The sequence below is a fragment of the Ursus arctos genome, unplaced genomic scaffold (assembly GCF_023065955.2).
Source record: "Ursus arctos isolate Adak ecotype North America unplaced genomic scaffold, UrsArc2.0 scaffold_30, whole genome shotgun sequence".
Lineage (NCBI taxonomy): Eukaryota > Metazoa > Chordata > Mammalia > Carnivora > Ursidae > Ursus > Ursus arctos.
The window spans coordinates 31,551,304-31,564,092 of record NW_026622986.1 but is presented as its reverse complement, the minus strand read 5'-3'; the positions used below and the strand labels follow the sequence as shown (position 1 = coordinate 31,564,092).

General features: G+C 47.1%; 1 protein-coding gene across 3 annotated transcripts in view; it reads left to right on the top strand.

The window, feature by feature from the left end:
• Positions 1–12,789, top strand: part of FBH1 (F-box DNA helicase 1) — a 111,056-nt gene that overhangs the window by 26,274 nt on the left and 71,993 nt on the right. For all 3 annotated transcript variants that reach the window (XR_008956503.1, XM_044392073.3, XM_026478707.4), the window contains 9 exons: positions 481–568; positions 654–740; positions 1,462–1,598; positions 3,499–3,598; positions 3,693–3,814; positions 5,575–5,650; positions 6,257–6,454; positions 6,941–7,066; positions 8,679–8,785. Coding sequence is in view for 2 of the 3 variants with exons in the window: in XM_044392073.3 (XP_044248008.1) it covers positions 481–568; positions 654–740; positions 1,462–1,598; positions 3,499–3,598; positions 3,693–3,814; positions 5,575–5,650; positions 6,257–6,454; positions 6,941–7,066; positions 8,679–8,785 (1,041 nt within the window). In the remaining variant the exon portion in view is untranslated. The remainder of the gene's footprint in view (positions 1–480; positions 569–653; positions 741–1,461; positions 1,599–3,498; positions 3,599–3,692; positions 3,815–5,574; positions 5,651–6,256; positions 6,455–6,940; positions 7,067–8,678; positions 8,786–12,789) is intronic.

Below are 12,789 nucleotides of genomic sequence, written 5' to 3'. Positions count from 1 at the left end.
TCCTCTTAATTCAACACATGAGGCTCCTTCTACCCAAGGTTTATAGGAGCATGTCATTGAGTCTACAAGATGTAGAATTTAAAGATATGGAATCTCTTTTCTGATTTTTCTTGTCTCTTCAGTCATTGGCCATTCTTTGTACGACTTAGTGGTCAGTCATAAATCTAGAGAACTAATCCAGCCTTTTCTGGTTCGTCATATCTTGTGCTCTTCCCCAATTCCCACCTGCCCCAGATCTTGTACTCTTTGAGCGATTTTCTGTTACTGGGCTTGGTATGGCCCAAGCTTCTTACTCATCTCTGCACTTGACATTGTTCAGAGGCTATCGTGGAGCCGGAGGAAGGTTAGGGAGGTGACTGCCCCTCACCGTGCTGTGATGGTGCCTTTGTTCAGACCTCTGTGTATGAGAATGAAAGTGATGTCAGGAGGTGTCTTTTCCAGGGTCTTAAACTATGACTTGCTGTATCACTTGCTTTCTAGAACGGTGTCCTTGAAGCCAGCCGACTCTGGGACAACATGCGGAAGTTGGGGGAATGCAAAGAAGAGGCTTACCAAATGACTCATGATGGTATGCCAGTTCCCACCTCTTGGTATCTGTTAAATGTGACTGCTTTACTTGAGAGTTCTGACTCTTTGCTGCTCCCTTCTTTTAGGCTATTTGAAACTCTGGCAGCTGAGCAAGCCTTTGCTTGCCTCTTTTGACGCCATCTTTGTGGATGAGGCCCAGGACTGTACCCCAGGTGATAAACTATTCAGGACATCAGTAGTCTCAAACACATAGAAACAACATCATGATTATGTAAGAGGACATACATGTGATATAAGTTGGTGATTATTATTTGTCATAAAGAAGAGGAGCAAATGATAATTTGGTCACACAGAAATCCTTTATTATTTGACTTTGTATTTCAGCAGTTGTCCTTCACCCCCCCCCCCCCATCTCAAAGCAAATTTATTTTTCTGTAAACGTTTTGCTTCGGTTAGTCTTAAAACGTTGAGTATGCGTAGGTCATCAGGTGATAGGGACCTAGACTCATGCTGAGTGGGAAAAGCTAGTCAACTTAGAGCCGGACAGTTTGTGTTGTTTGTTTTTCAAGTGGCTGATAGAAAATAGTGTGCCTTTGTGGGGTCATTTTTGAGCTTTGAGTTACAATGTTAGAAAAGACAATTTGCCTCATTTTTTATTTGCTTATGTGGTTTTTTTTTTTTAGCCTCCATCATTTATCCGGGACTAAAAATAATCTGCATTCCTAGGCTTAGAAATGGTTTCTCTTGTCCATTATATAGTTGTTTCTTTGCATTGCCTGCGTATCCTGCAGGGAAAGACAACTCTGTTGTCCAGCGTGCCCTGGCTTCGTTTCATGAAGCGTTTTCATCTTTTTCTGTCGTAAATACGGTTTCTTTTTGCTCTGTGAGTTGGCATTCCTTCAGCTTTCTTACTGTCCCTCTTATTGGTTGCAGCTATCATGAACATAGTTCTGTCTCAGCCATGTGGGAAAATCTTTGTAGGGGACCCACATCAACAGATCTATACCTTCCGTGGTGCAGTCAATGCTCTGTTTACAGTCCCTCACACGCACGTCTTCTATCTCACACAGGTAAGAGCTCTCGCTGCTTCCGAGCCCCCAGAACCATAGAAGCAAGCATTGTGGTTCCCCACCCTCGCTTTCCCGTGGTTACCCTGTGACAGGCGCCCAGTACGTAGCAGATCCTTGCTTCTAAGCGCTGGTTCTCTGTGGCTCTCGGGGTCTGCAAAGTCAAAACTGTGTTCACAACACTTGCGTGTGCCGTTGTCACCGTGTTCACCTTTGCACCGCTGACGCCTTCCCGTGCGTCAAGGCGGGGGCACCACATGGTGCTGGCAGTCCTCGTGCTCTTCTTGTGACGTGCTCAGAGTAAACCAAACAAAAGTGGTTCACTCAGGAGCGTCCTGGTGTGACAGCAGACGGATGAACTGCTGGCCCTGGGGTGTGTCTCTAGTATTGTGTGCGAGCAAGTGGCAAGTGTGAGTAAAGCACTTCTCCCTCGGAAGTGTGTTGGCTGTCTGACCAAGAGCACTCTTGGGATTGAGTTGTGAGCTCAGCTGGCTGCGTTTGTGTGTCGTTACTGTTGGTACTTGAAAGAACAGCTGACAGACTCGGGTATTTGGCATTTTCTCAAAAATGAAGGAAGTGAGCTGTGACTTCAAGGAAAACAACTGACAAATGTTTGTTGCCAAAGATAAAATTCTTGCTTTCAAGTGAAATAAAAATTTGGGAAATTTGTGTCTGCCCCTGTGAGCGTGACGACGCATGGCATCCTTGGCTGGCTGAGAAAGCTGTAACGATCCTCCATTTTCCGGTACCTGTCTGTGGGAGGCTGTAGGGGTATCTACATGAAGTGTTGAGAATTCTTCTGCAAAGAAGATTTTTGTCTTCTCTCCCACTTACTTACTCAGTCATTTGTTTATGTCGGTGAGGATTCATGGGTATTTTATTTCATGTTTTATTTCATGTCACTCAGAATGGTTCTGTAGCAACAAAGTACTATTTGTCAAAAGTCTCGTGTTTTCCTGAGTGTTGTTGATGTTCACCACAGCACATCGTAGTTTATTACTTCAAGTCACAAATGCATGGGAAAGGGCAATAAGTACTATGAGTTTGGGGACAAATGGTGTCTTTCCAGCTGCACTGATCAAGGAAGTAGGCTGTGGGGCCATGTTTTGAAGGGTAGGAGACCATTTTGCCCTGTGCCGAGGCAGGGGGAGCGCAGGGAATGCTCGGGAAGTGAAGATGCTTGGGGCTGGCTGTGTGGAGCAGCAGTTTTAAATGAATGTTGAGGGAGTCTCAGAGGTGAGGGGAGAAACCCCCCAGCCCTCCCTCAATCTTTTGTATAATTTACACTTCTTCATTAGATTTGATTTGGAAGGAAGGCTAGGTTTGCTTAAAAGCAGTTTGCCATTGGTCTTGGGGAAAGAAAGGAAACAAGGCTGTCTGGGCTGTGAGGGCTGTTCACAGTGCATGCATCGCCTGTTTCCTCATGTGCTGCTCTTCCTATTTTCCAGCAAGGGTGTGGCCCTGGTGAAAGTGTGTGGGAAAGAGTCATCTGACAGAGATGCATCTGGCAGTGGGAGGGGGAGACCAAGTGGGTGAGGCATGGAGTTCGGGTTGCTGAGCTGGGCTGGCAGCAGTGGTGAGAACAATAGTCTAGGCCCCATGGTGGGAGAATTGCCCAGATTTGGATTTGGGGATCAGGGGTAAAGGAAGATAGGTAACCTGAATTTCAGGATGGAAGCTGTTTCAGGATGGAAGCTGCAGTTCTGAAAGCTCAGAAGTCAAGTCAGTGATCATTTGACTGTGAGTGGGTTTGCAGTGGGGAATTGCAAATCCCCTTTGCAGATGGGGTGAGTCAGGAATCAACAGTTGGGTTTGGCAAGGCCGGGACTCGCAGGGACAGAAACGTGCTAACCTACTTTAGGGAGGGGTTGTTGACTCCGTTTGTTTTGTTGTTTTCCCACAGAGTTTCAGATTTGGTGTGGAAATTGCGTATGTGGGAGCTACCATCTTGGATGTCTGCAAGCGAGTAAGGAGAAAAACTTTGGTTGGTGGAAACCATCAGAGTAAGGCTTTTAGTTACTCTTCGTTTATTTGTTCCAAAAATTATTTTTCCTCTTTATTTGGATTTGTCACAGAGTTTGTGCTCTCTCCCAAAAGGTGGCATTAGAGGTGATGCCAAGGGCCAGGTGGCCCTGTTGTCCCGGACCAATGCCAACGTGTTTGATGAGGCTGTGCGGGTGACCGAGGGAGAAGTCCCTGCGAGGATACATCTGATTGGGGTAAGAGTAAATTTCTGTTGACTGCTTCCTGCACAGACACAAGCCTAGCCAATGAAAACATTCGGCTTCGTTAGGGTTATTACACCAGCAAGCATCTGGGGCTTGGGGCACCATCTGCGCCATGACTGAAGTCTTTGCCCCTAGCCATTCTGATCATATTAGCCAGACATTCCTATAAAGGCCCAGTAAGGACTGAGGATCCTTTCTTCCACTCTTTAAAGCACTAATGCCCTTCTCATCTATGGCTTTGCCAACGATGCTGCCAGCTGGCTACCTGTGAGTGTTGTGGTGTATGGCGTTTGTTAGCGTAAGAACAGGGGAGCTGCCAACACAGCGGGAAGCGCTAGCGAGCTCCACGTAGAGGGTGTGCCCACCTGGGTTCTAGCTCTGGTTCTGTCACTAACTTTGTGTGGCTTGCGGCAAGTCACAACTTCCGTGTGCCTCATTCTCTCCATCTCTGAGACAAAAACAATGCCTTGCCTTTACCTGGTTCACGGGGAAGTTAGGATGAAGTGACATGTGTATGACATTTCTAACTCTTCAAAGCAAAGCGATATGACTAAAAGACAGTCACTCCTTTTATGAAGAAGAGAGTTTTCTGAGGGTTTACTATGCGTGGGCACTCAATAAATACAGTCAGTGAATCGTAATCAGAAGATGTTCTGAGTTTTCTCTTTTTTATTGATAAAGAGTATGTAGCCAAGTTACAGAAGTTTTGGAAATTAAAAGGAAAAAAAGTGACCCTAAATCTCAGTATTTCAGAGAATAATTTTCTCTTTTGCTGTTTATATGTATGTCTTTGTCTTTATAGACACACATTTCAACATAATTGTAATTATAACGTACAGACAAACGTGCATGTTTCACTCAACACCTGAGCGTCTTTTCTTTCACAGTGCTCCATTAATGACTCTGGTATTTCATCTAGTGGGTATAGTGTAATTTAGGCATTTTTGTCGTTGTAAGAAAATAGCACTCTTGGAGGGTGGCCCACGCCGGGCATGGCAGACAGTAGGCGGCTGTGGTCCCTCCGTCACTCCCATGTGTCGTCTGAAGCATGTGTCCACGCTTGTGATCACATCTGCCTTCCCACTATAGTACGTGCTGGCTTATTTCGGTCTCTGTCTTACGTTAGTGGTTTACATGTCCCTTTTCCAAATGAGGACAAATCCTTGGAGTGTGGCGCCTTGGTCCTGGGCAGTGCTCAGCGCATGCTTCTAGGTAGAATGGGCTGCACTCCGACACAGGCAGGCCCCCTCCTGCAGGAGCTAACCTTCTAGAACATACAACAGTCTGGACCTGTAGACATTCTCTAGCATAGTTCTTTCCTCCAGAGACACAGTGGTGAGTACTCACACTCCACACGTTGTTCAGGTATCCTCGTAACCTCCATCGCGGCCATTTTTCTGTTCCTGGAAGGTAGATGGTTTCAGTTGCCCCTTTTGGACAAGAAAGCAGCATGCAGCTGGTTTTTGCCCCTCCCCCCCTTTTTTAAACAGAGGAAGAGTTTGAGGTAGCAGCCAGGCCTTAGCGTTTGAGAATCCTGACTGCTCAGGCTGCATGATAGCCTAATGCTGTTGTGCTTGGTGAAATTTCCTGCTGACTGTTTGCTCTGGGTGCGATTTGAGATCCATTTCTACGAAAACATCTCATTTCAAAATCCCATCTCTACATTTGCTTTACTTTGTTTTGTTAAAACAACAATAACAAAACAAAACAGAAAACAAAAAAACAAAAATCCCACCAAAAAACTTTTTCAGGGGATTAAATCATTTGGATTGGACAGAATCATTGATATTTGGATCCTTCTTCAGCCGGAGGAAGAACGGAAGAAACGTGAGTACCCTCCTGGCCGTGGTGCAGTGGACAGGAACGTTCCAGTGACGAGGGACGGGAGAAGGCTGGGCTTGCTCTGAGTCAGCACTCTTACTTTTCTCCTGGAGAAGGGTGGAGCTAGTGTGGCTCTCTTCCCATCAGGAGTGGGATGCCTGAGGCCTCCTGTTGCAGAGGTACTGAGAGCTTTTTCCAGACCCTTCTCTTAGAAGTCTGAATTTCTTCCTATTGTCGGTCCCTTAGGCTGTCATCCCTTGTCATCTTTCTGTCTGCCTGGGCACTTTTACCCACCGAAACCTCTGCATGGGCCCCAGATGGTCATTTCTAACATCCTGTAGCGTATTTCTTTTCCACACTGCGCTGTTCACATCCCTGTGAAGTAGGTAAGGATGTAAGGGTCGGGCCCTTGATCCTCAGTTTGGAGACGGAGAGGCTAAAGCACAGGTCCTTTCTGACTTGCCCAGGGTCACACAGCAGGTTAGTGATGCAGTCGGGACTAGAACCCGGATCTCCCAGGGTTTGTGCTGCTGTTGGCTAGGAAGGTGGAGCTGCGGCCGCCGGAGCTTAGTGTAGCCCCGTCGTGTTAACCGGAGTGTGTGTTCTCCTTAGAGAACCTCGTTATTAAAGACAAGTTTATTAGAAGATGGGTGCACAAAGAAGGCTTTAGTGGCTTCAAGAGGTACGTGACCGCAGCCGAGGACAAGGAGCTGGAAGCCAAGATTGCAGTCGTTGAGAAGTATAACATCAGGATTCCGGAGCTGGTGCAGAGGATAGAGAAGTGCCACATAGAAGACCTGGACTTTGCAGGTGAGGAGAACAGTGGGTTGCTCACCTCCCAGCAGGAGGGCGGGCAGGTGGCCCTCTTCCTGCAGGTTTCTCAAGGGCGCTCCTGGGGAGCCTGGGGGGAGGGGGAGCCGAGCTGCCGCTCCTCCTCGGGGCCCGTCAGTTCTGCAGTGGCTCCAAGCCCGTGGAATGGGGTCCCCTGGGCGTGACTGTGGCCCAGCAGCTCAGCGCCCTGGAGGTTCCGTCGTTGCTCTGTCTGCAGACTTGGGGGGGCGGGCTCTGGGACGTGATTCTGAGGTACTCCCCCGTGGGCACTGAATTTGCTACTTCCCTGACTGTCGTTTCCTGTCGCCCCCCCCCCCCCCCCCCGACAGGGGGGCAAGGAAGGGCGGTGGAAGGAAGCGCCCGGCAGTGTTAGGAATGCAGCGGGAGGAGCGCGCTTGGCTCTTCCTCGCCCCTTCCTTTCCCCGCCCAGCCGCCATCTAACTGTGCGCTCTCTTGTTACTCCAGAGTACATTTTGGGCACCGTGCACAAGGCCAAAGGCTTGGAGTTTGATACCGTGCATGTGTTGGATGACTTCGTGAAGGTGCCCTGTGCCAGGCACAACCTCGCGCAGCTGCCGCACTTCAGAGTCGGTGAGCGGCGTCCGCGTGCCGTGCGCTCTGCGGGAGGGAACAGCACACCTGCTACTTCCGGTTGTTTACTGTCGAGCCTTCCGGGTCCGCTGTCTCAGGGCTGCGGGCGCGCGGCGGTGCTTGGGGTGGGGCTGTTTCAGCTCGCAGCTCTGGGTGTTTCACCGTCGGGTATTGGGTGCCCAGCCTCGTAAAGCTTTACAACAATTTACCTGCTTTCCAAAGTGGTGGTTGTGGTGGTGTTTTTAAGATTTTATTGATTTACTTGGGGGGGAGGGGAAGAGGGGGTGAGAGAGAGCGCGCAGGCGCAGGTACACGTGCACATGCAGGTGGGGGGAGGGGGAGAGGGACAGAATCTCAAGCCAACTCCCGGCTGATGGCGGCGCCTGACTTGGCCCCATCCCAGGACCCGGAGATCATGACCTGAGCCGAAATCAACAGTCGGTCGTTTAACCGACTGAACCTCCTAGGCGTCCCCAAAGTGGTGTTTTTTAAAATTAAATATTTTTACTGAAGAGGCCAGGAAATCATAAAAAAGTAAGCACTTTGTATCATTTGTTTACTTTTATATAAATTTATCCTCAAGGCAGGTTGTTATATTCTGAGCATCCCTATGGTTATTTTGGTTTAAAATCTTAGAATTAAACCATGTGAAGTTTTTGTTAACCATGGACTCAGAATTTGGGGCATAGCACACATTGGCGGGCTGAAAGTAGAAATGGTAAAAACTCCTGGTCTCTGGTGAATATATTCATAACATTACAGAAAGACCTTGTGCTGAAGGTAAATTAGAGCAGAGTGGGGCAAGGGAACGGCCCTAGGCAACAGTGGTCCATACTGGGGAGGAAAAGCTTATTTAATATGCTACGACCGTTTTTTTTTTCCTTGTTGGCCATTGCATGTTTACATATTTTTTTGTTTTTTGTTTTAGAACAGCTTTATCAAGGTCTAATTCACATACCATGCAATCTGCCCATTTAAAGCGCACAGTCGAGTGGCTTTCAGTATAGTCACTCGGTGCCACGTTCTCACCGTTGTGCTGGGTGTGGTGACTGTCAGGGGACAGGCTCAGGGACGCAGTAGAGCCTCGGACGTGTGTTTCTTCTCTGCTTGTCGTGTCACAGCCCAAGGCATTTCCAGAGAGAGAGAGAGACCATGTCAGGAAAAGGGAATAACATGGGCTTTGGAGACAAGTAGCCTTGGGTTTGGCTCCTGGGTCCTTGCTCAGCCTTGGCCCGTGTGTCCAAGTGACTTGGCCTTTGTGAGCCTGTTTCCCTGTCAGTCCTACACAGCTGTCGTGAGTGACCTGGGAGGATGAATGAAAACATCACGGGGGTTGAATGACCCGTGAACAGGCTCCCGGGATTTACCAGTAGCAGCACAGGTTAAAACTCAGTATTTTGTGCCGCTGGTCTGTTGGGTTTTTGTTTTTGGTGTTGGTGTTTGTAGGAAAAGTTTGTGTATTCAGCCAGCTAGTCTTGAGTGGTTTTTCTTGGTCAGGGAGGCGGCGGCGGGGGGGGTGGGGGGGTGGGGGGAGTTAGTGAAAGTGTAGAGGAGAACACACGTTTAAGCAGGCTTTTGAGCTGATAACCTTTCTTCCCTTCATTTTCTTTAGAGTCGTTTTCTGAAGATGAATGGAATTTACTGTATGTTGCAGTAACCCGTGCCAAGAAGTGTCTCATCATGACCAAGTCCTTGGAGAACATTTTGACTTTAGCTGGGGTAAGAGGAACCAGTAGCACAAATTAATTTAGCAACATTCAAATTTTGTTGGGTTTGAATAAGGGATCAACCTGTGGCCTGCGAAGGCCTTTGGTTCAGGATCCTGGGCTGGAAGAGAAGGGCTTCTCTTGGGGTTCATGGGTAGTGCAGGAAGCGTTGTAATCGAAGAGACAAAAATGTAGGTTCTCTTCTCAGTTCTTTCCTGATTCAGTTGTAAAAGTTCTTTTTAAAATATCCACTGTTCATGTGTTTTGCAATTTCTCCCTTGCTCAGTTTGTGCTGAACACTCTTGGGGAAACACCAGCAGGAATGTTTTCTGTGTCTACACTCCCTCCCTCCCTCCCCTTGCCTAGTTCCTCTTGAACCGGCAGCTGCTTGCTGCCACCAACAGACCTCTTCCAAGGAAAATGTCCTTGCCAGGAGAGAAGGAATATTCAGGCACCAGGCCTCTTGTCACGGGCTAAGATGCAGGAAAGTGTCGGCACTCGCTCCTTATCCCCAGAAACCAGCCTGCTTCCCACCCTCTTATTTCTAGCTCTCTTCTGCCTCTCACAGGTTGGCGTATAAGCCAGTTAGTCTTTGAACCCTGTTGGAAATAAGAACAGAAATGTGAGCTCCCAGTGGCTACTTGGTCCATCTTTCCCTGAACCAAAAATACTTAAGCCAAAACCTAAAACTTAAGTGTAAAAGTTATTCTAAATACTCTTCTTCCTTTGCTGTCTTGAGAACAGAAAAGATTTTGTAGAGCAGAAGTGCCATATTTCATGCTCTCTCAAGGAGGTGAGAATATTGGGAGCTGTGGAGTCTAAGCAGTGCCGCCAGCGGCTTTGAACCTCGGGGCGGGGGTGGCGGTGTGGGGCAGTAATCATTTTTTAGTAAATGGTGTGGAAGTCCTAGCGTTGTTCAGCGGTGGTAACGCAGAACCCTGATGCTCAGAGTGGAATAGAGCCTATTTCGTGAGTGCCTCGTATGTGCCATGTCTGTTTCTAGATACCGGTGGTGACATGGCGGCCAAAGAATGCCTGCCCTCCCCCAGCCCCCATTCCAGGTGCAGAGACAGATGGTAAGCAAGGCAACAGACAGGATTTCTCTTCACATATTTGAGGAAGATGGTGTGAGAGCCTTCCAGGGGGAAGCTGTGCCGATCAGTACTCCAGGACCTGTCACAACAGCAAAACCTTCTTGCATAAGACAGGCTACCTTGTGTGTTGGTAGCACTTTTTTCTTCTGAGCTTCTCTCAGACGGGCCCATTTGGCCATAAGAATGTTCTGGAATTTGGAATCAGCTGCATGTTTCCCCAAGCAGCTTTGCTTCGCCAAGGCCTCACTGTGGGTGATGGCGCCTGTGTCATATCTCAGAACCAGAGCCCCCTTTTTTTGTCTGTGTCCTCACTGGCACTGGAGTCACCCAGTGGTTTCCAGAGAGGACTTAGAGCAGAGCTTTGCCCACTTTTTCTCAAAAGGGCCGGACAGTAAGTATGTTAAGCTTTGCAGGCCATATGATCTCTCTTGCATTGGCTCAACTCTGCCGTGAGAGCATGAGAGCAGCCACAGGCAAGTCATTGAGGCATGAGTGTGGCTGTGTCCCGATAAAACTTCATTGACAACAGCAGGGACTGGTCTGGATTTGGCCCCATAGTTTAGAGATAAGTGTGGCTTTTCTTAAACTCTAAACCAGTACCCCAGGGACGAAGTAGAAATACAGTGGACCCTGGAATAACACGGGGTGAGAGGCACTGAACAATGTCCACCCCACCCGTATCCCACACAGTTGAGAATCTGTAACTCTAGACTCCCCCAAAACTCAGCTGATAGCCCGTTGACCAGAAGCCTCACCAATAACATAAACAGTCGATTAACACATATTTTTTATGTTCGATGTATTATATTTGGTATTCTTATGATAAAGTAAGCTGGAGAAAGGAAAAGCGTAAGGAAGAGAAAATACATTTACAGCACCATACTATAAAGAAATCTGTGTGTAAGTAGACCTGTGCATTTCAAAGTTGTTTAAGGGTTAACGATAATAATTTTTATGTACAAATAATCTCTATTACATGAGTTTTTTTGTAGAAACTTTGATCGCAAGTATTTTTTTAGAAACTGTAGTGTGATTTTCCCCTAGAAATAGTGCTGCACTGGTGGTTGGATTTATCACAGAACCAAGTTGTCACATGGGTAACTTGTAGCAATATTGTGGGCAGTAATCTCACTTCACGACATGGGTTAAATAGGATTTTTTTTCACTTTAACTTAGGAAAAAAATTCTGAGATACTTAAAAGGCAGAGTAATAAATTGAATTCCTACATACAAATCATACCTATATATAGTTGGAGTATGTATCTCTAAAAAAAAATGGACTTTCCCCCCATAATTACAGTGCCATTATCACAGTTCATAATATTTGTAGGAATATCATGTTCCGAGGGCACTGGAAGTAAGTTCTTTTCCCTCTGTGGTTAGATCCGCCAGCGTAATTACAATAAGATATATCTGTTTACTGTCTCTACAAGGATAGCTTTGCTTCTTTTTGACTCAATTATCTTTTTTGAATATATAAGACATTTATGTTTTCAAAGTCAGAACTTTGTAACAAGTGTAAAAGTCTCGTTCTGTCTTTGTCCCCTTCAGACTCTCCATCATTGGTAGCTATTTTTTAAAAATTAGTGTTCGATTTATCCTTCGGTATTTCTTTTTGCAAGTATCAGCAAATGTGTATAAATTTTTCTATCCTCCTTTTTTGTGAAAGTAACATCCTGTAAATAGTGTTCTGAACCTCACTTGGTCACTGAGAAATGTGCATGGAGATCACTCACTGTTACTGGTTCATATAGCATTTTCTCATCCCTCGGGACCGCTGTGGAGTATTCGCCGGGTCCCTGGATCGTGATTGGTGTGGCCCCTCACTGGTGGCTACTGGGCTCTTTCCAGTCTTTTGCCTTAAAGAATAATGCCACGAGGCATCATAAGGCACAAGTCATTTTCTGGCTTGCCAGTGCATCCTGGGGAATACATTGTAGAATCTCAGTTTCTAGGTAAAGGATAAATGGATATGTGAATTTTCTAGATACTGCCAAATTCTTCGCAGAGATTGTATACCTGAGAGCCCCACCAGTTACATAGAAGAGTCGGAAAGGCTTTTTAAAGCTAGTCGGAAGCTCATCAGTTAGTTATTGCATACATTTTATGGGGAACACGAGTTTTTCCCCATATAGAAAAGGATACAGAATTGAGAGAAATACTTCCTCCTTACTGAGGCTGGGTTGGAAAACATCTGTTGCTCCCAGAAGGGCTCTGAAGTGCCCTGGAAATGTGGCCCGTCCATGTGAGCAGATGTTTGGGTCTGAAAGCTGTTGTATGAGACGGAATGCTTCTGCTTTTTAACTTAGGAATCTGTTTGGAGACATCCTCTTTGGAAGTGGCTGAGTCTGCCCTCTGCTCAGAGAGGAAGGCTGTGGGGATTTTGAAGGCTCTGGGGCAGGGGGCTAGTAATAATTTAGAGAATATGAAAGCACATGAACGGAGAGTCCTGCGTGCTGAGGCTTTAGAACAAAAGGGAGCCATTGGTTCCTGCTACCTCGAGTGAGAAACCACTTTGGTCTCTATAACCAAGAGAGGTCAGGCAGCCTCCTTTTTCTCTCACCCCCTTAGAAAATCTAGCTAATCCCTGGAGCCTTTTTGTTCCTTTGTTTCTTAAAGTTTTGAGGAAGTGAAGGGAATCATGACATTATTGAATGAAGTGTATTGAAGTCATGCAAGTTGCTCAGAGACAGCTTCTCAGCCTCCCAGAATCCGAGATTCTTAATCCAAGTGGCACGGGAGTATCCTCAGAATCCTAACGCATCGTTGGTGCTCTGGAAGTGTTTGTCAGCTGGATGAAAGCAGCCTCCCTCCTGGTCTGGGGCTGGGCTGGGCCCGATTCCACAGGCCCCGGATCAGACTGCCTCGGCTCACAGCACAGTTCTCCAGGCCTGACACTGGGCAAGTCACTCATCACTCTGTG